At 41.7% G+C, this 27136-nt stretch overlaps 1 protein-coding gene across 7 annotated transcripts in view; it reads right to left on the reverse strand.

Annotated features, from left to right (window-relative positions):
• Window positions 1-2380: 2380 nt before the first annotated feature.
• MEP1B (meprin A subunit beta) overlaps window positions 2381-27136 on the reverse strand; it is a 36185-nt gene continuing 11429 nt past the window's right edge. For 5 of the 7 annotated variants that reach the window (XM_027526025.1, XM_027526029.1, XM_027526028.1 and 2 more), the window contains 10 exons: window positions 20442-20559; window positions 18759-18937; window positions 16320-16538; window positions 15236-15388; window positions 12487-12702; window positions 9224-9667; window positions 7153-7332; window positions 5831-5954; window positions 4401-4605; window positions 2381-2549 (listed from right to left, as the gene is read on the reverse strand). In XM_027526025.1, the coding sequence (XP_027381826.1) occupies window positions 2535-2549; window positions 4401-4605; window positions 5831-5954; window positions 7153-7332; window positions 9224-9667; window positions 12487-12702; window positions 15236-15388; window positions 16320-16538; window positions 18759-18937; window positions 20442-20559 (1853 nt within the window). In that variant the 3' untranslated portion in view covers window positions 2381-2534. Of the gene's footprint in view, window positions 2550-4400; window positions 4606-5644; window positions 5714-5830; window positions 5955-7152; window positions 7333-9223; window positions 9668-12486; window positions 12703-15235; window positions 15389-16319; window positions 16539-18758; window positions 18938-20441; window positions 20560-20841; window positions 21719-27136 lie in introns of those variants that run through there. The other 2 variants (XM_027526031.1, XM_027526026.1) reach the window with 2 other exon arrangements.

Below are 27136 nucleotides of genomic sequence, written 5' to 3' on the forward strand. Positions count from 1 at the left end.
GGTCCCCAAGGAGAGAGGGGTCTGGAATTCTCAAGGAGGAAGAAAGGACAAACTTTTTTTTCCCTCTACATTCCTTAGGATTATATAACAATAACTGTCCTGCCTGAGGACAGTCTCTGGATTAAGCCTTCTGGCTAATCCTGTTATCTTAAAATGTAAATTATGGGAGTAGGTCTATTGAGGTCTTTACAACCTCCAGACATTATTTTGATTCATTGGAGAGTATATAACTCCACTGCTAACACTAGCAAGAAGGTACTCTTTCTGTCCCCTTCTGATGCCTATGTCAGAAGCTTTCTCTATCTCCTTTATACTTTAATAAAACTTTATTACGCACACAAAAAAAGAAGCTACAGTTAGAACCGGACATGGAACAACAGACTGTTTCCAAATCGGGAAAGGAGTACGTCAAGGATATATATTGTCACCCTGCTTATTTATTTAATTTATATGGAGAGTACATCAAGTGAAATGCTGGGCTGGAAGAAGCACAAGCTGGAATCAAGATTTCCAGGAGAAATATCAATAACTTCAGATACCACCTTTATGACAGAAAACGAAGAGGAACTAAAGAGCCTCTTGATAAAAGTGAAAGAGGAGAGTGAAAAAGCCAGCTTAAAACTCAACATTCAAAACACAAAGATCATAGCAAATAGATGGGGAAACAATGAAAACAGTGACAGACTTTCTTTTCTTGGGCTCCAAAATCACTGCAGATGGTGACTGCAGCCATGAAATTAAAAGACACTTGCTCCTTGGAAGAAAAGCTATGACCAACCTAGACAGTATATTAAAAAGTAGACATGATTTTGCCGACAAAGGTCTGTATAGTCAAAGCTATGGTTTTTCCATTAGTCATGCATGGATGTAAAGTTGGACCATAAAGAAAGCTGAGTGCAGAAGAATTGATGGTTTTGAACAGTGGTGTTGGAGAAGACTCTTGTGAGTCATTTGGACTGCAAGGAAATCCAACCAGTCAATCCTAAAGGAATCAGTCCTGAATATTCATTGGAAGGACTGATGCTGAAGCTGAAGCGCCAATACTCTGGCCACCTGATGAGAAGAGCTGACTCATTAGAAAAGATTCTGATGCTGGCAAAGATTGAAGGCAGGAGGAGAAGGGGACGACAGAGGATGAGATAGTTGGATGGCATCACCAACTCAACGGATGTGAGTTTGAGTAAGTTCTGGGAGTTGGTGATGGACAGGGAAGCCCAGTGTGCTGCGATTCATGGGGTTGCAAAGTCAGACACAACTGAGCAACTGAACTGAACTGAATTATAAATCAATAAGATGTAACATTATGTGTAAATTATTTATGAATATATATATATAACATGTAATACAATTCAACAGAGAAAATAATGCCAAAAAATTAACTCCAACCTAAACCTTACACCTTGTACAAAAATTAACTCAAAATGCATTACTGAGTTAAATATAAAACAAAAAATATACAAAACATTTATTAAATAGGAGAAAATATTCAGGATCTAGGAGTAGACAAAGATTTCTTAGATTTGACACCAAAACCACAATCCACTAAAAAAAAAAGATCAACTGAACTTTATCAAAATTAAAAACTTCTGCTCAAAATATTATTTTAAGTAAATAAGGCAAGTGGCAGAGTGGGAAAATATGTTTCCAAACCACATGTTTGACAATGAAATAGATAGATAAAAATATACTTAAAGTTCTCAAAACACTGTAAGAGCAAAAATCTCATTCAGAGCGTGAGTGAAAGATGTAAAGAGATAGTCCACTGAAGACGCTATAGTCACAGCAAATAAGCGCATGAAAAGAGGTTCAGTATCATGAGCCACTTGGGACCTGCAGACTAAAACCACAATGAGATATCACTTAACAGGAATGGCTAAAATAAAAAATAGTGACAAGGGGATTCCCTGGCAGTCTAGTGGTTAGGACTCCGCTCTCTCACTGCTGAGGGCCTGGGTTTGATTCCTGGCTGGGGAATTAAAATTCTACAAGCCTTAAGCGTGACTAAATAATAATAATAATAATAAAGAAAACAAGGAAGTAGCCAGTTTCAGACAGAGGGGCAGATGTCCCCAGGGAGAACGGAGCTGCCCTCTGCCCCTCGGTCCATCGGGACAGGACAACGTGGCAATGGGGAGATTCTACATGGAAGATCATTCCCATTGGGCAATTTCTAGGGAATTGCCTGTGAGGCCATGGCACTTGGCCCCCGAAGAGAAGGATCAGTCACTTGGAAAGCTATTCCCAGTTCTTGCTCTCTGACTTATAAACAGTGTTTTTCTTCCACAACAGCCTGAATTGCTTCTCCACTTTATCTATTTTTATTTTTCATTTTTTTTTACTCCCTTCCTTTAAAAACAAAAACACAGCAACATCTCACCAATTAGACTTTTACCAAAATAATGATTTATAGTGTACCCAGCTATTTACAGAGAAGATCCATTTACAGAAGGAGGAAGTGGTTGTAATATATTGTGGGTGAATCCATGATGAAGAATCTTTCATTTCATTTGCTGGCTGTACTGCAGAGTTAATCTTCAAAGTGCATATTGCTAAAGGGGGGAAGAACAATTGATGACTTAATTTCTAAATTTAAAAACTGTCATTGAAATGCATCACAATGAAACAGTCTAATGTTTCAGTGAAGTGCCCTCTGCAGTCTTCTGGCTTCCCTCCCAGCTGGCATCCTTTCCAGGCTTGGGCTACAGGAAAATGCACAGGCATCTCCTACTTTATTCAGATGTTCAAACATCAGGGTGAGCACACACTTCAGACTCAGAAAAAAAGGTCATTTCAATTTAAGAGTTAAAGAGGCAGAGGTTCTGCTATCAGTGAATAAACTGTAGAAATGCCTTGTGACCCCATGGACCATAACCTTCCAAGCTCCTCCGTCCATGGAATTCTCCACGCAAGACTACTGGAGCGGGTTGCTATTTCCTTCTCCAGGGGATCTTTCCCACATAGGGATCCAATATCTCCTGCATTGCAGGCAGATTCTTTATGGTTTGAGCCACCAGGGAAGCCCCAGAAATGCCTAGACTAAGTTGATTCCTTACTCTTGGGCATGTGTTTAAATGACCAAGAGGCAAAACAGTTGTGTTGTTATATTATGGTGGTTGTGTGTGTGTATGTGTGTGTTTCCATTTAATGGCTCTAATTGCCTAATGGCCTTTATTGGATTAACTTCCTTCATTTTCTGCTCTTTGTTTTATTTTACTTCCAACTTTAGCTTGATAAAGCAACTTTTATAATAGTGCTTAGATCTTTCAGTTTCCAGAGGAATATCTTGGTAGTCTCACCCTTTAGCTAACCAGTCCTCTCCTCTCTAATCACTTCCCCCACCATAGTTACTCCAACCCCCAAGTACTTCCCTAATGGCCCCGGGTTTCCACCAGGCTGACCTACTGGATCACTGGTTGATCTGTCCCTTTTAAGTCATAAGATAAGCTGGAAATATCTGTTTTGTTTTTTTTTAAACAAACCTATTAATATATACATTTTAAGTACTTTTCTAATGAGCTTGTGAAGGAAGAGGTCCACTGCCTTATGACTAGCTTTAAACATCTTCCTGAGCTTCAGGAAACATGACAGCTGTATATGAGAATAAAACTTTTTGCTTTCTGTTCATTATCATTGTCCATCTTTTGAATAACTTCACAAAAAAAATTAGTGAAGTTAGTTTGTCTTTAGACAAAAATTTAGTTTGTCTTTAACAAACAATGGTCTTCAAACAAATAAGTCTGTCCACTTAAAAAAAATCGTAACTTTAAAATAGAGCTGCCTGGTCCAGCTTCCCTCACTCCATCACTGGTGTCCCCGGTAAACATCGTTTATGCCAACACCCATCTCAGACTCTCTGCTTCCCCAGGGTAATTTCAAGAGTCTGTTGCCATTCTGGAGACCATTTGAGGCAGGCTTTAAAATTTCTACTTGAAAACCTTGCCTTAGAGTTATCACACCTGAAGCCAGAATTAGTTGGAATCTTCTTTAATGCAAATGCCCCAAATGTGCCTAGCATCCTCTTCCTACAAGTGAGCTCAGCCTTTAGAACAAAGACACTTACATGGTTCATCTTTCCACTTAACCAGGTAGACTGAAATGTGTAGGCAAAAATCAATCGTGCCTTTCAGGAGGGTCACAGACTCCCACCCCAGAAAACTGCAGAACCATACACAATTCTGGGTACAGTTTCAGGAGGATAATAAGCCTCCCCTCCAAAAGTTTTCAAGGATTCCAATTTAAGAATCATTGATAGTGAAGATAACAAGAACTCATAGTCTCCAAGCCTTTTTCCCCAGCACAGAGAATAGAAAAAAAATTTTAAGATATTTAAAAAGTCCTAATTTTTCTTTATATAATTCCATCAGTGGGTTTTGAATAACCAAATACCAGAGTCAACTTACATTTTCCATAATAGTGTTGACTGTCCTTGAACTTGGCTCTTTCCGATACTTCTTCCTGGTACAGTAGACGCTGACGAGAGTGATGATCAGCATCAGGGCAAACACAGCGGCAGTGGAAGATGTGGCGATGACAATGGTGTCTCGTGTTGACCCTCTCTTTTCACACCTTTCTCCCATGTACCACCAGTCATCCCCCGACCGACACCTACACGTTTGAAACGTGACTGAGTCACGAGCTGACATTTAAGTCTGAAGATCTTCACCACTGAAGGTGTGGGTCAACACTCAGGTCATTGACGGATGGAACCATTGGTCACCCACTCGGACTGAAAGGATGGGTTAAACTAGCCCAGGAAGCCAGGCAGGGCCAACAGCAAGGAGCAATGAAATTATTCCTAATCTGGGATTTAAAACAGCAGCTCCCAGCTGGGGAAGAAAGGCAAGACAGGTAGTGGAGAAAATTTAGTTCTCAGTGTCCCAGTCTGGAACATCCCAGCTGTGACTACGGCCAGGTTCTTCCCAGAATCTAGGTGTCTCCATCTGCGGAATGCGGACAGTCACGCTGACCACACCAGACTGCTGTGAGGATTTATAACTCATGAGGACTGTTTCAGGCAATTAGGAAAGAACGTGCGGGCTTCCCTGGTGGCTCAGTGGCAAAGAATCAATGTGCCAAAGCAGGAAACGTGGGTTCCATCCCTGATCAGGGAGGATCCCACCTGCTTCAGAGCAACTAAAGCTGTGAGCCTGTGCTCTAGAGCCCAGGAGCCACAACTACTGAAGCCCATGCACCCTAGAGCCCGTGCGCCCTAACAAGAGAAGCCACCACAGTGAGAAGCCCAAGCACCACAACCAGAGAGAAGTGTCCACTCTCTGCAGTTACAGAAAAACCCACAGAGCAAGGAGAAGGCAATGGCAACCCACTCCAGTACTCTTGCCTGGAAAATCCCATGGACAGAGGAGCCTGATCAGCTACAGTCCATGGAGTTGCAAAGAGCTGGACATGACTGAGTGACTTCATTTCACTCACTTCATACTTTATCACTGGAGAAGGAAATAGCAACCCACTCCAGTATTCTTGCCTGGAGAATCCCATGGACAGAGGAGTCTGGTGGGCCATGGTCCATGGGGTCGAAGAGAGTCGGACACAGCTGAAGTGACTAAGCACGCACCCATGCCACATAGCAACAAAGACCCAGCAGAGCCATAAATAAACAAAATTTAAAAATATATAAGGTACTCACTTTACATTAATAATTTCACTGTTCTACTGGCAACCCAAACTCCCAAATGGAGAGCAAACAATAAATACCCTATGAACAGTTTTGAGATGAGAATCAACTGATTTCACTCATATGAAATATCACAGAATCGTACATTGTGAAATGAAACAAATAGCTAGCGAAAGGATGGGGAGATGGCACCCTTACCTGCACTCAGCTTTGCCATTCTGGAGAATGCAGATCCCATCATTCTCACACCTGAAACTGGTGCAGAGGTCATTGACGTTCAAGGTTGGAAGTGGGTCATTTTGTGTATTAAGGTGGGAGATGTCTAAGGAGGATGGGAGGAGAGCAGGGAGGGAAGTCAGTTGGGGTTTAACGAGCATTTGATCTTTAAGTTCAAAATCAAACGCTCAGTTTGTAATACATTCAGGTAATCCTGAAGCACTGTCCAGTAACATTCACAGGAGTGAAAAAAACAAACAGGCGGGTTGAGAGCTAGCCACAAAGGGACGCTGGGCCAGCCTGTGGGGCTACAGCTGAACATGTGTTTGCCTGGGTCTGGGCTCACCTGAGCTCCAAGGGGAGCCTGTGTTCCCAACTGCAAGGGACCGACAAGGAAACGAAAGCTCGGAAATGCAAAGAAATGCAGAGGGCCTTGCCCAAGATCACAGGTCTCGTGCTTGGCAGAGCAAGTAGATAGATATTCAGCACAAGATACCAGGTCCCCTGACAACCAAGAATCTGTTCTTTTTGGTGTTTTCTGGTCCAAACAGGGTCCAACAGACATGATGAACATATGAATTTGTTTCTGCTACCTAAAATGTTTTCTCTCTCAATGAAAGTTATTTCTGAATAGTTTTTCCCCTGAAGTATCATCTAGGTTTACTCTAACTGACACTGAAATCAAATTTTCAGTTTTAGTCACACCACCTTTTGTCACAAAAAATAATTCTGACTTACTGAGATGCAAATGGGTCTTTAATAGTAAATGAGTTAAAATCCTATCACATAAAACATGGAAACCACCAGTTATTCCTGGAAAATGTTATTGTTGGCTGCCACGACTAAGAAACTTTAGAAGACAAGAGATTAATGCTGTTACTGACAAGATATATGTGTGTGTGCACACATGTGTATACATATTTAAAAGAGACAACAAAGTCCGTTTATACTTTCATTTTATGTTTTGTGTGACATTTTTATTTCTAGAATCCAAGAATTAAATTCTAGGGTATAATGGATATACTTCAGCTTATTTCTAAAGAAATTTTCTGGACTAAAGCTTTCCACTGTTGTTCCATGCAGTGGTAATTACTTTGTCCAGGCACTATCCCTGTTTCCATCTAAATTATTTTTATATTATTAATGATTCATACAAAAAAAAAATCCCACTCATGCCCACTTCTTCCCACATCTCTATCTAATTAATATATCTGAAAATGGAACCCAGAAGAACACAGTAAATAATCAATGACCACAAGAAAAAAAAAAGAATAGCTTAGAGAAAACTATTTTTATTGACATACCTTCCACTGTCAGTAGGATATAAACATCATCTCCTTTGATAAAATCTCTGCTTTTCAGCATTTCTTGGCTCATAAAGTTAGGGAATCCACGGCCCCTACCTCTTTGAAACTGAGTTCCATTAGGGAAAATAACTTGTGCTCCCACTTTGGAAGGCCTGTCCCAAAAATAGTTTCCATTATCTGAAAAAGCAATTTATATTAATGGATTATGTTTAGCATCATCATAGCTTTTGGTGGCAGGAAAATGCAGGCAATGTGAAGCACAATTAAGATGGAGCTCAAAATAATTAAATGATGCTATTGACCTGTGCTGCAGTCCCCGGCAAATCACTGGAGTTTTTCATTTATATTATCCTGATGGAAACGAGATGGCACAGCAGGGAGGACCACACTCAGGGTTACCGAAAGTTTCCTGGCTAGGAGGCGTGGGTAGTCAAGTTCTACACTTTTACTGACTGATGAGTGTAGAAATTCGGCTACCCATTAGAATCACTCTGTAGTGGCCTTCTGAGTTACAGACAGCCCTTTAAACCGAGTTAAATCAATGCATTACTGAGAGAGTTATTAATTTTAGCACAGAACAATTCATCTTATTAACTAAATTATTCGCCTAACATAGCAAAGAGCTTCAGGAGTAGAAGACAGTGAGAAGCACTGTTTCTGAAAAAACAGGCGATGACCCATCCAACCTTGAGCCATTTTCAACATCATGCAGGGAAAAACATTTTGAAAAAAGGTAAAGAAATTGTGAACATCAAATTCCCACACCTCTTTGTGAATACTATTTTTTTTTCCCTATCAGATTAGATTTTTCTTCCCCAGATCACTTAGGTCCATTCTTTTCATATACAGAATTCAGATTTGAGAATAATATTGACCTTGTCATAATTCCATGTTTTACTTTGTTAGGTTCCCAGAGGGCAAAGGATTATTACAGTTAGAAATGTGATCAATGCTTTCTGGGTACTGCTTCTTTTTCTGGGCATTGCTTTCTGGGCACTGCATCTTTCAGTCTAGAAAGATGGGGAATGATGTCACCATTGGCAAATCCCCCAGAACCCTTCAGTAAGAAGTTACAATCCACTCCCACACTGTTCCCAACACTAAGAACATCTACTTAACATCTTCTTTCTGATCAAAAACCACCCTCATTTCAAAAGCTGAGCTGTTTTTGACAATATCAGTGACAAGACAAGGACAGCATGGGTTAGGAGAACTCAGCGTCTGAGACTCTCTCCCTGCCAGGCCCTTCCACAAGCTTCCCTCCTTGAACTGTAGAGACACTGTTAATAGAATTGTGGGGTTATTATTACTGTCCCGGTTTTACTGCTGAGGACACTTTGGTTTCAAGAGATTATCAGTGCAAATTCACAACGCTAATGAGAAGCAAACCTTGGATTTGAACCTAGGCTTGTCAGACTCTAAAGCCAACAACACACCTCGTCCCACGTGGTGCTAGTGGTAAAAACTAAAACCCGCCTGCCAGTGCAGGAGACATAAGGGACAGGCGCGATCTCTGGGTCGAGAAGATCCCCTAGAGGAGGAAGTGGCAACCCACTCCAGTAACTTTGCCTGGAGAATCCCATGGACAGAGGAGCCTGGCAGGCTATGGTCCATAGGATCACAAAGAATTGGTCTTGATTGAAGTGACTTAGCACGCACACACTCCTCGTGCAACATTGAGAATTTAGGCGTTGTCATCAAATTCCAAGAATACAGCCAATATCTTCTCAATTTGTTGGCATCTCTGCTGATATTCCTGACAGTTTCCTGCCTGGGAGACTCTGTCCAGAATTGCTGAAGCCCTTCCCCTACATTGAAGAAGGAAATGGCAACCCAATCCAGTATTCTTTCCTGGAGAATTCCATGGACGAAGAAGCCTGTCCATGGGGTCGCAAAGAGTCAGACAGTACTGAGAGACTATCAGACTTCCCCCACATATCTTCTGATCCTAAGATTTGGGGCTCAAAAATCCCCTGGGTGTCTGGTTGTGCATTCTCTCATTCCCAAATCATCCATCCCTCCTAAAGCAATGATTGTGTATTAACAATAAAGAAGATGAGCCACGAACCAATGGTCAGAAATGGGTCTGTCGTTAGACTCTGCTGTTTGGACATACGCTGTCGAATGTCAGGAGTTTGATCCAAGATTGTTATGGTGACTTGTTGCCAAGGACACGGCCACTCTAAATGATCATCATTGGCTCCAGAGATCAGGTGGAAATACATTCCTATTTTAGGCAAACTATCTAGATTCAAGTAAATCTGAAAGGCATATCCCTTAGAAGAATAAAATGGAGGGCTGTAGAAAGACCCATTGGGGCTGCCAATGAGCTGTGTGAAATTCCTTATATGCCAGACATGATGAGGGCACCGTGTTTCTGAGAGATTGATGTCATCAATAGACAGGCCACCCAATGAGGCACCAGCGCCTCTGACCCCTTCAAACACCACTCGAAATTTATTGGTCGCATTCAGTGTTACGTGGTAAAGTTGCCAGCTCCCAGAGGGTATATCTGCAAAAGAGGTATTATTATTTCAGAGAGGATAAAGGACTATACAAATTGACATTAGAGTCCTAATGTTCATGGCCAAAGGATCTTTCTAGAGCTGCTGCCTCCTGCAGGTATAAGGTATGGCTTTCTTTTTCCTCCAGCTCAGGTCCAGTTACTCCAAGGCACTTTTGTAGGGCCGAGTGGCTCTCTGGAATATTTGAATGCTTATCTAGCTCATTTTTATTCTTACATAGATCACCATTTTCCAGACACAGGTGAGCAAACAATAGCATCTAACTCATGAGTACTCCATACCCAACTTATAAGTCACCTCCCCTCAGTCGGTTAAACAGATAAGCAAGCCCAAGACTTTACATTTGTACCCCAGATTCCTGTGGTCCTCAGCCAAAGCCTCCTTTAATCTATGTAAACTTTGATTGGAATATTTCCTTCACGTGTAAAATTTTCAATCAGTTTTTGGCAGTATTAGACAGGAATTCATCAGACCCTAGAAGGCCCACAACCTACAATTGGCTCCTTACATCATTTACCAGGGACTCAGTGATATAAGCTTCCCAGGTGCCACAGTGGGAAAGAATCCACCTGTCAATGCAGGAGACACAGATTTGATCCCTGGGTTTGGAAGATCCCCTGGCGTGGGAAATGGCAAACCACTCCAGTATCCTTGCCTGGAGAATTCTATGGACAGGGGAGTCTGGCCTGGTGGGCTACAGTCTATGAGGTTACAAAGAGTCAGACACGACTGAGCGACTAAGCACACAAAGTCGTAAGTATTTATCTGATACCTGGTACCGTCTCCTTTCTTCCCAAACTGCACATCCCCCTCCACTATTACTCCCTACCCTGGAGAATAGTGCACTATAGGATATCTTGTGTTATTTTCTTATATCATACACTCAAATAAGAAGCAGTACATTAAACAGTTTTTAGGAGCTCCCCCCACCCAGGGAAAGAATAGCTCAGGAATTCATGTCAAAGAGTAGTTAACACAGTGCCTTAAAATTTACATGTATTAGCACTTAATGAGAAACACGTTGCTCGAAAATCAGTTAGAAAGGTCCAAATTACAGGAAACGCTGTTGTCCATGGAAAGACCCTGGATTGAATAAAAATCTTTCATGAGAGCTTCCCCTTGATTTTTATCAGTACCTTCAGCTTAAATTCTGGACTTCTAGGCAGGTTTCTTTAAGTACACTTTGTGCTATTATCTATCAGTAATAACACCCACAGATTGCTAATACAAAGGACTATATATGCATAGCCATGTTGCTGCTGCTGCTAAGTCACTCAGTCGTGTCCGACTCTGTGCGACCCCATAGACGGCAGCCCACCAGGCTCCCCCATCCCTGGGATTCTCCAGGCAAGAACACTGGAGTGGGTTGCCATTTCCTTCTCCAATGCATGAAAGTGAAAAGTGAAAGTGAAGTCACTCAGTCGTGTCCGACCCTCAGCGACCCCATGGACTGCAGCCTACCAGGCTCCTCCGTCCACAGGATTTTCCAGGCAAGAGTACTACAGTGGGGTACCACTGCCTTCTCCAGCATAGTCATGTATGCATGCAATAATTTTATTTATAACCTTTTACATATGCATTAGATACATATTATATACATGTATAATGTATGGTATATATACATGTATATATAATATGAGATTAAGAACCTCAGTTTAAAGTGGTCTTGAAGGGAAATATCATCTATGTTTCAGATTGTTTCTCCTTGTTAAACAGGGGGGAAATGGCATGATATATGGCATAACATGGATCAATTTTTATAATAGGTTTTAGTCAATTCATTCAAAACAAGAAGACAATATGTGAAGCAAACAGTAATATAGTCACCAGCCTACAAGCCCTCCCTCCCTCCCTCAGGGAACCTTCTAAACCATCTAATAGGTAGTCAACGTGACCCACCTCCCAGACACACGATTGGAAGGAAGGGTGGCCACCCCATCGTTGTCACCCTCTCTCCACTCCAAATTGCTCCAGAAGATACATTTAACCCAAATCATAACAATTAGAATCCTGCATTGGAATTTATTTTTTTTAGGCTACAAATTAGAGGAAGAGATCCTTCTCTAGTCTGATGGCACATTTTTAATGTAAATGTAAAATATAAAAATGCAAACTGGGAAGTGCAACAGCCAAAGCACCAGTTTTCTGGACAAAGCCCCTCTGAGATAACAGGAAAGGTCCCCAGCCGTGTTCAGGGACAGGTTTCATCCTGCCTGCAGCTGCTTTCTCTCTTCTCCATCCTATAATTTAGTTATGTTGAGCCGGTAACTCTTCCCGTTTTGCCTAAGCTAGTTTCCATTCTATTTTATTATTTGCCAAGAACTAACTTCGCCAACACCAGAGACCAATCTACAGTTTCTTAAGTGAGTGTCACATATTCTATAGCACAGAAAGCACTTTCATTTTAGCTTCCTAACCACAGCATAAAACAAGGAGGATCAGGTTCTAGGTTCTAGGTTCATAACCCCTTCTCTGTTGTAAGTGGTTGCATTAAATAAAACGTTAAGATTGTCTGGCTCTGTTTGGGTTGGACTTGTACACACTGCTATATTTAAAATGGATAACCAACAAGGACCTACTGTATAGCACAGGGAGCTCTGCTCAATGTTATGTGGCAGCCTGGATGGGAGGGGAGTTTGGGGAAGAATGGCTACATACATATGTATGACTGAGTCCCTTCGCTGTTCACCTGAAACTATACTATTACAACATTGATAATCAGCTATAACCCAATACAAGATAAAAAATTAAAAAATAAAAAGGTTGCATCACTTTGAATGTAAGAATAAAAATGTTGATACTGTACCTTTTATTTGTTCCACAAGGGTTAGAGTCCTGCTCAGATGAGCCGTAGAATACTCCCTGATATAGATGTTCAGTTGGTCATCTTCACTTCCACTGTTGTACAAAAAAAATTGCAAGCACTGAAATCCTCGTTTAGGGTAAAGTATTCTACTTTCCAGTATTGCTGTGGCCCCCTCATTTACAGAGCTACTGTTGAAATGCATGAAGAAGCCAGAACCTGTTAAGAGGATAAGAGTAGAACTGAGAAAACAGGTACTGGATACAGGGATGCATATCTTATGGGCACTCTGTGACCACTTAGTTCCCGCTGTATGCAGGGCACTGTTTGAGCACTGAAATGCAGATCTTGGAGCAGGCAGACTATGAAAATGGCAACATTATATCGCTTTTTTTTTTTTTTTTACTACAGTCGTTAGTTTTCAGAAATGAAAAAAGGGGGGACTTCCCTGGGTCCAATGGTTGAGACTTCACCTTCCAATGCAGGAGGTGCAGGTCCAAAATCTGTTCAGGGAGTTAAGATCCCATATGTCTCGGGCCAAAAAACTAAAACATAAAACAGAAGCAGTATTGTAACAAATTCAACAGAGACTTTTAAAATGGTCCACATCAAAAAAATCTTTTAAAAAATGGAAAAAAGTGTTTCCTGCTTAGTCTAGCCTCTCTCTCTCTTTCTCCATCCCTCCCTCCCTCCTACAGTAGTATCTATGGAGGGCCACTATCCACTATTCAAATCTACATTTTAAAATATTTTTTATTGAAAATATGTGACAAGCAGATGGTGATTGCAGCCATGAAATTAAAAGACGCTTACTCCTTGGAAGGAAAGTTATGACCAACCTAGATAGCACATTAAAAAGCAGAGACATTACTTTGTCAACACAGGTCTGTCTAGTCAAGGCTATGGTTTTTCCAGTGGTCATGTATGGATGTGAGAGTCGGACTATAAAGAAAGCTGAGCGCCAAAGAATTGATGCTTTTGAACTGTGGTGTTAGAGAAGACTCTCGAGAGTCCTTGGACTGCAAGGAGATCCAACGAGTCCATCCTAAAGGAAATCAGTTCTGGGTGTTCATTGGAAGGACTGATGTTGAAGCTGAAATTCCAATACTTTGGCTACCTGATGCGAAGAGCTGACTCATTTGAAAAGACCCTGATGCTGGGAAAGATTGAGGGCAGGAGGAGAAGGGGACAACAGAGGATGAGATGATTGGATGGCATCACCGACTCAATGGACATGGGTTCGGGTGGACTCCGGGAGTTGGTGATGGACAGGGAGGCTTGGCGTGCTGCAGTGTATGGGGTCACAAAGAGTCGGACATGACTGAGAGACTGAACTGAACCATTGTGTAAATTTAAGGTATGCATGTTCATTCGACACATTTATATATTGGCTTCTGATTGCCATCATAGCAATAATTTAGTACTTCTATTTGATACATAGTCATTTTTTTGGTGCTGGGAATAGTCAAGTCTAGTCTCTTAACAGATTTGATGATTATAATACAATATAGTTGCCTATATTCATGATGCTGTACATTCCATCTCTAGGGCTAATTTACTATTTGTTACAAGTTTGTACCTTTAAACAATATCTGTTCTGTCCTCACCAACCCCCATAAAAGAACAAAGAAAAGCACCTTCATGCTCTTAGAGACGCCAAGCGTTGCCCAGACCATCTGAGTTGTCAAGCAACAGTCCTGGGTTCTGAAGTCTAGTTTTACCTATCTGCTGCCAGAAATTAGCAAATAAATAAAAATGTGGTACCTGTAGCTAAAAAATGATTATTTGATTCAAAACAAAATTTCAGTAGAAATTTTTTACTCATCTTAGTAAAATTAAATACATTGTACTTTCTACCTTCATTTTAAGTATGTTTGCAACAGGAATGAGTAACCTCAACCAGCTGAAGTTCTAAAATGGATTAATTCCCAGTCTGGTGCTGTTCACTGGAAGATCTCTTGGAATCTGAAAGCTTCGAGGAAACAAAACCCCACTGCTCCAGAGGTAAGAGTCCTTCCGGAGAGTGGCAGCCCCACCTTGCAGTGGGCATACACTGTGGGTAGAGGCTTCACAGAGCCCAGGGCTGACCCATGGGGAAAAAAGCAAACTCAGGCAGTAAAAGCAAAGAAATTAACCATATCCTTATAACATACAGAGCCAATTCTTGAGTAGCACTAGTGGGCTATCATTAGTAATTCTAATACAAATAAGAATTCAAAGCGCAGTATTTCACAGCAAAGAAAAGGCTACCTAGAGCCTGTTATACAGAGTGAAGCAAGTCAGAGAAAAAGAAATACTGTATATTCATGCACATCTATGAAATCTAGACAAATGTAACTAATGAACTTATTTGCAGGGCGGCAATGGAGACACAGACATAGAGAACAGACTTTGCACACAGCAGGGGGAGGAAAAGGGTGGACAAACTGGGAGAGCAGTATGGAGACATGTACATTACCGTATGTAAAATAGGGAGCTAGTGGGAAGCTGCAAGTTGCAGGATAAAACAGGGAGCTCAGCCCTGTGCCAAGTGATGACCTAGAGGAGTGGGAAAGGGTGGCAGGCGGGAGGGGGGTTCAAGAGGGAGGGGACATGTGTGTACCTATAGCTGACTCATGTTGATGTATGGCAGAAACTAGCAAAGTATTGTAAAGCCATTATCCTCCAATTAAAACTAAATTTAAAAAGAAGAAAGGAAGAAAAGGGCTAAAAGCACTGAGAATAAAACCCAGAAGAATCTCACTCCTGTTACCTCTGCACCGGCCCATGTTGGAGTGATCGCTCTCCGGCCCCTCAGAGACCTCGGAGAGCCGCTGCCAGTCAGCACTGTCTGCTGAACTCTGAATCATCCCACACACATTTCCCAGCTCAAAATCGCACGACTCCATAAAGCTCAAGGAGGAGGCTGCCAAAGCAACAGAAACAATTACTGACATGCAGATCTAACACAATAAGCTAAGTAGTAAAAACAGCTCATCCAGAAGAACTAGGAATTCTAGGGTGATATTAAAGGGGACTCGTCGCTGAGTCAGGGTGATGGTGGCTTGAAGATCTCTCGATATCTGCAAAACCAAGACAATCAACCAACTGTGAGTTCTGTATAAGCTGTCTCCCTGAGTCTTATTTATCAGATTAACTAACTGTTCGAAACCTGAATCGAGCCACTTCCCTGGTGGTCCAGTGGCTAAGATTCTGTGCCCTCAATGCAGAGGGCCCAGGTTCCGTCCTTAGCCAAAGGACCAGATCTCACATGCCACAACTGAGTTTGCATGCCGCAACTAAGAGCTTACATGCTGCAACTAAAGCGTTTTTTTGCATGCCACAACTAAAAAGATCCTGCATGCTGCAATGAAGATCAAAGATTTCAAGTGCTACAACTAAAACCTGGAGCAACCAAATTAATATTTTAAAAAGAAAGAAATATGAGTCTACACTCCTCTAGTTATTTAGATGAATAAACCTCAACTCAAGTTATTTGAACTCATTTATATTATGACTGTATACTTCATTTGGACTGAAAAGAGTTTTGAATATAGTTGGTCTATACATTTGAGTTAGCAACAGCTTCAGAAACTTGAAGGGGGCATGCTGAGACAGGACTCAGTTGGTTTTTAAACTGAAGCCCAGAACACATGAGAAGAAAAATGCTACTTCCATGTTGTCATTTGGGATCTGGGTGCTAATCTTTTTGATTTTTTCTTTCCTTTCTGAACATCAAACTTCAACTATCAACCTATAATTAACTAACTATAATTTCAGAAAACCCAGCACAGAGTAAAATGTTTTCCTACAGAGCAGAGAGGAAGAGAGATCATGTCAAAGAATCTGTCACATACAGCAGTTATACAGTTGATTCAACTTTAAGACATCAGAGTCACTGAAATCCATTCGCTGGCCAATCACATCCATGAAGTCCGGGACCCTTGTTACAATTGTAGGTTCTGATCCATTTCCAAATGCAGTTTTACCATAGTGCATCACTGAGCTGTAATCATAGGGAACGTTCATGGAGTCTATTACTTGATCATCATAGAAGTCAAAATTTCTCTCTTTGCCTAAATGATAAATAAAAATTTTAATTACAAAATTTAGTTTATCTTACTCCAAAGACTGTTAACTTAGAAATAAAGAGTATAATAAACATTGTGCAACCTTGGTTACTACTAACACTTGATGGTATTTCAAGAGTGCTTCAAATATTCCTGTATTGGAATAGACTATTCAAACTTAGAATTCTGATACCACCTGTCATGCTGAACTTGTCTAAGGTTTCACTGCGGCCCAAAGTTGGACTTGAGCATTTGGCCTAAGGTTCTAAGAACTGCTAATGGAAAGCTATGGCTTTTCCAGTAGTTACGAGTGGATGTGAGAATTGGACCATAAAAAAGGCTGAGCGCTGAAGAACTGATGCTTTCGAACTGTGGTACTGGAGAAGACTCTTGAGAGTCCCTTGGACTGCAAGGAGATCAAACCAGTCAAAGGAAATCAAGACAGAGAAGCCTGGCATGCTGCAGTCCATAGGGTCGCAAAGAGTCAGACACGGCTTAGCAACTAAATAACAACAACAATGGGTAGAAAGGGTCTAAAAGGTATTATTGAAACACTCAGTGTCATTGACTGCAATGACGAGATGTAGGTATTTTCACTGGACAGAGATGAAAACAAGAGGACATTGGGAGGTGTGGAGGGATGGGATGGGGATGATAATGCAGGAAGGATTGATATCATCAGTGATTTCTCAGTTACTGGAATATGTATAGTGAAGTGAAGTCGCTCAGTCGTATCCGACTCTTCGTGACCCCATGGATTGCAGCCTACCAGGTTCTTCGGTCCATAGGATTTTCTAGGCAAGAGTATTGGAGTGGGGTGCCATTGCCGTATAGATGTATGTAAATAAATACATTTAGAGAAGATTCCTGACCACTTAGCATCACTACAAATGGGTCTGATTGTCAATGTATAAAGATGCATTATCAAATCAAGGCAGAAGTTTCTAACAAAAATAAAACATTGGAAACCCGGAAGAACGAGGCCATGGGTTGAAGCTAAGCACTTCTCTTGCTCTAGAAATCTTTTAGACTTGGCTCTAATGTCTTCCCCCAGACTATGGGTGGGGGCAAAGGCAGGGGCCACTAATGTGATGTTGGGTTTGTGGTGCCGGGGCCCTCAGCACAGAGCAGCCCTCACTGGCCTCGTTTGATAGCCATGTCTTCCCTCCCCTCTCACTTCTCTGCCTCCCCATCCCCCTCACCATACCCTATGGAGGCAAGACAGAAGGGGAAACAAAATGTCACTGCAGAAAACATGAGTTCTAGTCAGACATGGCTATTAAAACCTTTCTGGAGATTTCCCTGGAGATCCAGTGGCTAAGACTCCATGTTCCCAATGCAAGAGGCCCAGGTGTGATCCCTGGTCTGGGAAATAGATCCCACATACTGCAACAAAGACCCGGGTGGCACAACTAAGACCCAATGCAGCCAAATAAATACGTTTTTTGGGGAAAAACTCTTTCTGACTTTGAGCACAAAGTCACAAAAAGTTCCAGCTGTTCAACTACTGCAGCGTTTCCCAATATGGGCTCCAAAGGATTATACAACCAAATACTCCAAAAAAAAAACAAAACCATAATCAAGTCACTTTGGAAAACGCTCCTGCTGGAGATTTGCAATTCATGTTAGTCGAGCAAAGACTGAACAGTACAATAGTGTAAATAGCTAAGTTTAATTTCTTTTAACCTAGGATTTCCCAAATTAATTTGACCACAGATTCCTTTCTACAAAACACTTGCGAAAAAATTGTGGAACAGTGCTCCATAAAATACTCTTTAGGAAACACTGGTTCCTAACATCACATCCAGCTCAAACTGGGGTTCTGGAAAACTGTTTCCCAATTGCCTTCAGGCACTTCATCTCTTACTGAATTAGAGCCAAATGTGCTCAGCCATGTCCAACTCTTGGCGACCCTATGGACTATAGCCCACCAGGCTCCTTGTCCATGGGATTCTCCAGGCAAGAATACTAGAGTGAGTAGCCATTCCCTTCTCCAGGGGATCTTTCCAACCCAGGGATCAAATCTGTGTCTCTTGCATCTCCTGCATTGGCAGGCAGATTCTTTACCACTACCGCCACTTGGGAAGCCCAGAGCCAAATGAAGTTAAGATCAAAGCATCAGCGTTTTCCCATTATTAATAGACAACACCAATGGCAGAAGAAAGCACGTGTTTAGAAATTCAGCATTTAAGTTTAAAACAACGTAAAACAACAAGATAAACGTACCTGAAATAATTCTGTTCCAAATTATGCTGACATAGTCATTTCGATCGGACCGTGACTGTTCATGCCAGAACCCAAGGGCATGGAGAAACTCATGTTGAACCGTTGCTATTTTGTCGCAGCCCTCTCCGATGGACAGTTCTTGAATCCCAGTAAGTTGCTTCCCCACTGAAGACCAGCAGCTGACAGGGTAGTTTACAGTACAAGGAGGAGAGGCTTTTATATTGATGCAGGTTAAGGTCTTAGCGCTAAATCCCTAATGCCTAATCTACCTGGTTACCTAAGATACTAGAATCTTTCACTTGTGTCTAAACACCGTGCATTTCTCCCAAAACCCAGTGAGGTATGAAAAGCCTTCCAGACTAGATGATCTTTGGAGAACTTGGGCTGACACCAAATGTTAAGGAGTAATTCACCCTCCACTCAGCCTGGCCTGAGTTTTTCTGAATATCCCCAAAATTTTCAGATGGTCCTCGAATAAGGGTTTTATACAGGTAGAGCAACCACTCAGAACTGCTGATCTTGAGCCAAATAACTATCATCTTCTTAAGCAAAGTAGTAAGAGTTCTCGGACAGCAAGGAGATCAAACCAGTCAATCCTAAAGGAAATCAACCCTGAATATTAATTGAAAGAACTGATGCTCAAACTGAAGTTCCAGCTTTGGCCACCTTAGGCAAAGAGCTGACTCACTGGAAAAGACCCTAATGCTGGGAAAGATTGGAGACAGGAGAAGAGGGCGACAGAGGATGGTTGGATGGTATCACAAATTCAATGGACATGAACTTGGGCAAACTCTGGGAGATGGTGAGGGACAGGGAGGCCCAGTGTGCTGCAGTCCATGGGGTCACAAAGAGTCGGACATGACCGAGAGACTGAACAACAACAATGAGAGTTCTTGGGTTAAAATAAATTTAAATACACATGCTCGCATGCGTACAGATGGGTTTTAATTGAAGGCATATTGGAACTTCCCTGGTGATCTAGTGGCTAAGATTCCAAGCTTCCAATGCAAGGGGCCTGAATTCAATCCCTGGTCAGGGAACTAGATCCCACATGCCCCAGCTAAGACCTGTTGTAGCTAAATAAGTAAATATTAAAAAAAAAAAAAAAAAGGGCGGGGGGGCTTCCTTGGTGTCTTAGTGGTAAAGAATCTGCCTGCCAGTGCAGAAGACACGGGTTTGATCCCTGGACTGGGAAGACCCCACAATACCACAGAGCAACTAGGCACGTGCACCGCAGCGATTGAGCCTGTGCTCTAGAGCCCATGAGCCATATTACCAATGCCTGAGTGCCCGAGAGCCCAAGCTCTGCAACAAGAGAAGCCACCGCAATGAGAAACCCACACACCAAAACTAGAGAGTAGCCCCCGCTCACCACAACTAAAGAAAAGCCCATGCAGCAACAAAGACCCAACACTGCTAAACCAAAAGAAATAAGGAGTGCAGAAACTACAAACAGGCTGAAGGTCAGCGTCTCAGGGTGGATGGCATGTGACTCCACCCTCCTTGTCTTTACAAGGCTGAGACAGTGCAGTCTGGTTTTACGGCCAGAGGGAAACTACATCCAGCAAATAGCAGTGGAAGCCCCAGCCTCCCTCAAGGTTAGGGTCCAGGGCAATCACTGTGATGCAATGTCCCCGCCACAACAGTCCTCAGAACACTTGGAAGACAAACTCTTCAATTTACCCATTGCCCTTGAACACTGATATATAGTTGGGTTCTCCAGACCAAGGCTTGAAGTCAATGCACGATTTTAGGCGATAGCGTTCAAATGCCTTGAGGATAACCCCCCTGGCATTCATCTCTGAAGGAAGAAAACAAACAAAAATAAACGTATTAAAATTATCACCATTGAAAAATTCACCATGGAAACAGGGCCTGCAATATATTGTTTATCATGAATTAGTCCCTCTATGAAAATTTAGCATTTTATTTTTACAAAGCTTAGTATACAGTATCAATTAAGCATCACATGTAAGTATTTGGTTGTTCTTCAGATTATCTAATTTTGCCCCATGTATATTTCTCTGGAGCCAGTATAGTGCAGATAGCAAAAAAAAAAAAAAGGGAGGGGGTGTTTCCTTACCTTTGAGAACACATACACTCGTTCACAGGCAACCAAAATGAACCATCACTGTCACAGGCTTCATCTAAGAAGCTATAATATATATTTAAAGCCTCACAGCAGAGTTTTTAATCTGAGGACCTTGAGATGAGAGGGACCATGAATATGTTGAGATAGTGTTCAAAGAATTATGTCTAGACCTCTACTCATATCTATCTCAGCAAAGTGCAGTTTCTGGGGAAAACGTTCATAAGATTCTCAAATGAGTTCAGAGTCTAAAATACGAATAAGAACCATTGCTTCCAAGTTGACTGATGCTAACAGTTTAGATAGAAGAGTGCTCAAAGAAGCCAGGGGCAAGAAACCAGCCAAGGTATGCAGGAAAAGAAGCTCAGAGGGCAATCTGGGGGAAGGGGCCGTATCAGGTGCATATGAAGAGATAGTCACAAATCAGAGCAACTACTGGTGAAGTGAAGCGTGGTGGCTGCCAGCGGTGGGTGACCGGATGGCAGAGAAGATGGTGCATTGACTGGTTCCAACCAGACACACCTAGGTTCTCTCCTATCCTCACTACTTACTTTTTTTCTAAACCAGAGTCAGACGTGACTGAGCAGCTAACTTTATGCTTTTTATACAATTAAAACAATGAACAACTGTTAAGTTAGAAATTTAACAATTATAAAAACAATTAACCATTCAAAAGTGAACATTGCAGGGGCAATTTCGTACATGCGTAATGTTCTTCAACACCTTGTCTGTCTAGTTCCAAAACACCTTCATCACCCCAAGAGGACACTTTGTACACATTAAATCATTGCATTCTCTCTGTATGGATTTTCCTATTCTGTGAAAAGTGAAAAGTGTTAGTCGCTTAATCGTGCCTGACTCTTTGCAACCCCATGGACTGTACCCTACCAAGTTCCTCTGTCCGTGGAATTCTCAAGGCAAGACTACTGGAGTGGGTTGCCATTCCCTTCTCCAGGGGATCTTCCCAACCCAGGGACTGAACCCGGGTCTTCCGAATAGCAGGCAGATTCTTTACAGTCTGAACCACCAGGGAAGCCCCATTCCTATTCTAGTCCTTCCTGTTTTTTTAAATTGTATATTGCTTTACAATATCGTGTTGGTTCCTGCCATACAACAACGTGAATCAGCCATCAGTATACCTATGTCCCCTCCATCTAGAGCCTCCTTCCCACCACCCCTCATCCCACCCCTCTAGGTCATCACACCACGAGGATGAGCCCCTTGTGTTATATAACAACTTCCCACTAGCTTTCTATCCATTTACTTTTGATGCATAATCTTTGCCAATTTAATTCACCTTTGGAGTTTGGGTATTATCACAAGACCAGCTAAGTGGGGAAATAAAATCGACTTTGCAGGAATATTGCAAGATTAGCACAGAAAAAAGAGGTGAAGTTCCAAGCACAATAGTCCCCATGGATCTGTGGTTTCACTTTCTGTGGCTTTGGTTACCTGCCATCAACCAAAGTCCAAAAATATTAAATGGAAAACTGCAGACATAAGAGTTGATGATCATGAAACTGCATGCCGCTCTGAGCAGCCTGAGGGAATCTTGGGCCAGGCTGCTCCATCCCACCAGGGATTCCCCAATCTTGGATGTCCATCATCTGCTCTCAATATCCACTCATCGACCGCGTCAAGGCTCAATGACCCAGCATCACCCAAAGCAGATAGTCCTCCTTCTGATGTGTCATCAGAACGTCAATAGTAGCCTAACGATACATCACAACACCTACGCCATTCACCTCATTTCCATTTCATGAAGTAGGCATTTCATCACCTCCCATCATCGGAAGAAGGATAACACAGTTCAATAAAATATCAGGAGAGACCACATTCACAAAACTCTTATTATAGGCTATTATAATTGTTCTATTTTCTTATTAGTTACTATCTCTTATTGTGCCTAGTTTATCATATGTACATACATTAGGAAAAAACCTATAGGGTTTGGTACTACCCACAGTTTCAGTCATTCACTGGAAGTCTTGGAACATATCCCCCACGGATAAGGGGGCACTACTATAAAATGAGAGCGTATCAAATGTTTGTTTTCTGCTACCTTCTTACACGTCCGTTTCACAGACAATTTAAAGACATTCTTCAGAATGCCTCAGTCTAGGTGAAGGTAAAGAACAGGACAGACATAGGACCTAAAATCCATGAATCTCTAACAGGCACTCAGAATTCAACCATTTACAATACCACACAAATGATACATGCTCAGGGACGTCCCTCGTGGTCCAGTGGCTGAGAATTCACCTTCCAATGCAGAGGATTTGGGTTCAGTCCCCGCTGGGGACTAAGATCCCACACACCAACAGGCAGCTAAGCTCACACTCTGCAGCTAAGACCCAATGCAGCTAAATATTTAAAAACAATAATTTTTTTAATAATAAGTTTTGTAAAAGTAGCTATGAAAAAATAATACATGGTTATTATAAATAAGTTAGAAATTATAAACAAAAAGAAAGAAATGATAAAATCTTACACAGAAATAACCAAGCACGTTAATCATACTTTTCTTATGAATACATACATGTGTGATATTCATATTTTTTATAAACAATAAAGTTACAGCCTTCATAATATTTTATAAACTATTTTTTCACTAAATGCTTAGTCACAAAGTCATATCTGATTCTTTGCAACCCCATGGACTGTAACCTGCCTGGCTTCTCTGTCCATGGAATTTCTCAGGCAAGAGTACTGGAGTGGGTAGCCATTTCCTCCTCCATTTCACTAAGTAATACATCTTAAGCCTTGCTTCTTCATGAAATACTATTTTTATCATTTTAATAGCCACCTTATATGACTATAAAATATAAGTAACTTCGTGTTATCAAATATTTAAACTGTTTCTACATTTTCTGTATTGTAAATATCACATTTGTATCATTATTTCATATCTAACACGTCCTTAAAATAAGGGATGATGACACCGACCACCACATGACTATTTCTGAATTGAAGGTCTAGGGAGCTTGCTTGTCTGGGCCTTTTATCAAAGCTTAATAAGGATAGTGTCTATCCTGCAAATTGTTTGGAGACTCAAATAAGGGAATAAATGTGGAAGTTTTGTAAAAAGTATAGCTTTCTACCAAGACCCTTATGTACCCTGTACCTTTATTTACCACAGCTTTAATTAACTTTGCATCACAGATTCAGAAAAGCTCCACCAGAGATCCTGCTATCTAAACCCTAGGAGCTAAGTAAACAGTTTCTTAGAATTATTTTCCCCTTGTTAAGCCCCCTCCTGCTCCCGGACCTTGATCTTCATTTCTAGCCCCAACTTTAACCCTTTTATCCACTTCTTACTTCCTAAAACTCACCTCAAATCTGGCACTCGGGCTTGCAACTGTAACTCACTCATGGGAAGCTACACACGGTTGCTTTGTTATCCCATTCAGGTAAGTTGCCACTAAGCCAGATGATACCCAAGGCTTAAGCTGAAAGACTAAAGCCCTACTAGAAGAATTTCATATGGAAAAAAGTATGGCGCTTTCTCAAAAAAACAAAATAGAACTGCCATATGATCACTCTTGTGTATATACCTGAAAAAAACAAAAACATACCACCATCTGAAAAGACACAGCCCCCCCAAATGTTTATAGCAGCACTATTAACAATTGCCAGGATATGAAAGCAACCTAACTGTCCATCAAGAGAAGAATGGAGGGACCTCCCTGGTGGTCCAGTAGCTAAGACTCCATGCTCCAAATGCAGGAGGCCCAGGTTCAATCCTTGGTCAGGGAACTAGACCCCACATGCCACAGCTAAGAGTTTGCATCCTGTAACTAAAGATCCAGAACACTGCAGCCGAGACCCAGGAAGGCCAAATAAATAAATAAATATTTCTTTTTAAAAAAGAACCTTTGTAAAATAAAAAAAGAACACAGATAAATGGATTAAGAAGATTAAGTACATGATAGAGTATTACTGAGTCATGAAAAAGAACAAATTTTTGCCTTTGCAGAAACATGAATGGAATTGGAGGCAATTACACAAGTGAAATAAGTCAGAGAAAGATAAATACCATGCCGCTGCTGCTGCTGCTAAGTCGATTCAGTCGTGTCCGACTCTGTGCGACCGCATAGATGTCAGCCCACCAGGCTCCCCCGTCCCTGGGATTCTCCAGGCAAGAATACTGCAGTGGGTTGCCATTGCCTTCTCCAATGCATGAAAGTGAAAAGTGAAAGTGAAGTCGGTCAGTCATGTCCGACTCTTAGCGACCCCATGGACTGCAGCCTACCAGGCTCCTCCGTCCATGGGATTTTCCAGGCAAGAGTACTGGAGTGGGTTGCTATTGCCTTCTCCAATAAATACTGTAGATATCACTTATATGTGGAATTTTTAAAGTACAACAAACTAGTTAATATAACAAAAAAGAAGCAGACTCACAGATGTAGAGAACAAACTGGTGGTTACCAGTGGAGAGATGGAAGGGCCTGGGGTAATATAAGGGTAGGGGATTAAGAGGTACAACTTATTAGGTATAAAATAAGCTACAAGGATATACTGTACAAATGGGGAATATAGCCAATATTTTATAATGAGCAAAAATGTAGTATAACCTGTAAAAATTTTAAATCACTATATTGTATACTTGTAACTTCAGTTCCATTCACTTCGGTTCAGTCGCTCAGTCGTGTCCAACTCTTTCGGACCCCATGAATCGCAGCACTCCAGGCCTCCCTGTCGATCACCAACTCCCCGAGTTCACTCAAACTAATGTCCATCGAGTCAGTGATGCCATCCAGCCATCTCATCCTCTGTCGTCCCCTATCTCCTCCTGTCCCCAATCCCTCCCAGCATCAGAGTCTTTTCCAATGAGTCAACTCTTTGCATGAGGTGGCCAAAGTACTGGAGTTTCAGCTTTAGCATCATTCCTTCCAAAGAACACCCAGGACTGATCTCCTTTAGAATGGACTGGTTGGATCTCCTTGCAGTCCAAGGGACTCAACAGTATTCTCCAACGCCACAGTTCAAAAGCATCAATTCTTTGACACTCAGCTTTCTTCACAGTCCAACTCTCACATCCATACATGACTACTGGAAAAACCATAACTTTGACTAGACGGACCTTTGTTGGCAAAGTAATGTCTCTGCTTTTGAATATGCTGTCTAGGTTGGTCATAACTTTCCTTCTAAGGAGTAAGCGTCTTTTAATTTCATGGCTGCAATCACCATCTGCAGTGATTTTGGAGCCCCAGAAAATAAAGTCTGACACTGTTTCCACTGTTTCCCCATCTATTTCCCATGAACTGATGGGACCAGATGCCATGATCTTAGTTTTCTGAATGTTGAGCTTTAAGCCAACTTTTTCACTCTCCTCTTTCACTTTCATCAAGAGACTTTTGAGTTCCTCTTCACTTTCTGCCATAAGGGTGGTGTCATCTGCATATCTGAGGTGATTGATATTTCTCCTGGCAATCTTGATTGCAGCTTGTGCTTCTTCCAGCCCAGCGTTTCTCATGATGTATTCTGCATATAAATTAAATAAGCAGGGTGACAATATACAGCCTTGATGTACTCCTTTTCCTATTTGGAACCAGTCTGTTGTTCCGTGTCCAGTTCTAACTGTTGCTTCCTGACCTGCATATAGGTTTCTCAAGAGGCAGGTCAGGTGGTCTGGAATTCCCATCTCTTTCAGAATTTTCCACAGTTTATTGTGATCCACACAGTCAAAGGCTTTGGCATAGTCAGTAAAGCAGAAATAGATGTTTTTCTGGAACTCTCTCGCTTTTTTGATGATCCAGCGGATGTTGGCAATTTGATCTCTGGTTCCTCTGCCTTTTCTAAAACCATCTGGAAGTTCACAGTTCATGTATTGCTGAAGCCTGGCTTGGAGAATTTTGAGCATTACTTTAATAGTGTGTGAGATGAGTGCAATTGTGCGGTAGTTTGAGCATTCTTTGGCATTGCCTTTCTTTGGGATTGGAGTGAAAACTGACCTTTTCCAGTCCTGTGGCCACTGCGGAGTTTTCCAAATTTGCTGGCATACTGAGTGCAGCACTTTCACAGCATCATCTTTCAGGATTTGAAATAGCTCAACTGGAATGCCATCACCTCCACTAGCTTTGTTCGTAGTGATGCTTTCTAAGGCCCACTTGACTTCACATTTCAGGATGTCTGGCTCTAGGTCATTGATCACACCATCATGATTATCTTGGTCATGAAGATCTTTTTTGTACAGTTCTTCTGTGTATTCTTGCCACCTCTTCTTAGTATCTTCTGCTTCTGTTAGGTCCATACCATTTCTGTCCTTTATCGAGCCCATCTTTGCATG

Source organism: Bos indicus x Bos taurus, chromosome 24 (assembly GCF_003369695.1).
Source record: "Bos indicus x Bos taurus breed Angus x Brahman F1 hybrid chromosome 24, Bos_hybrid_MaternalHap_v2.0, whole genome shotgun sequence".
Lineage (NCBI taxonomy): Eukaryota > Metazoa > Chordata > Mammalia > Artiodactyla > Bovidae > Bos > Bos indicus x Bos taurus.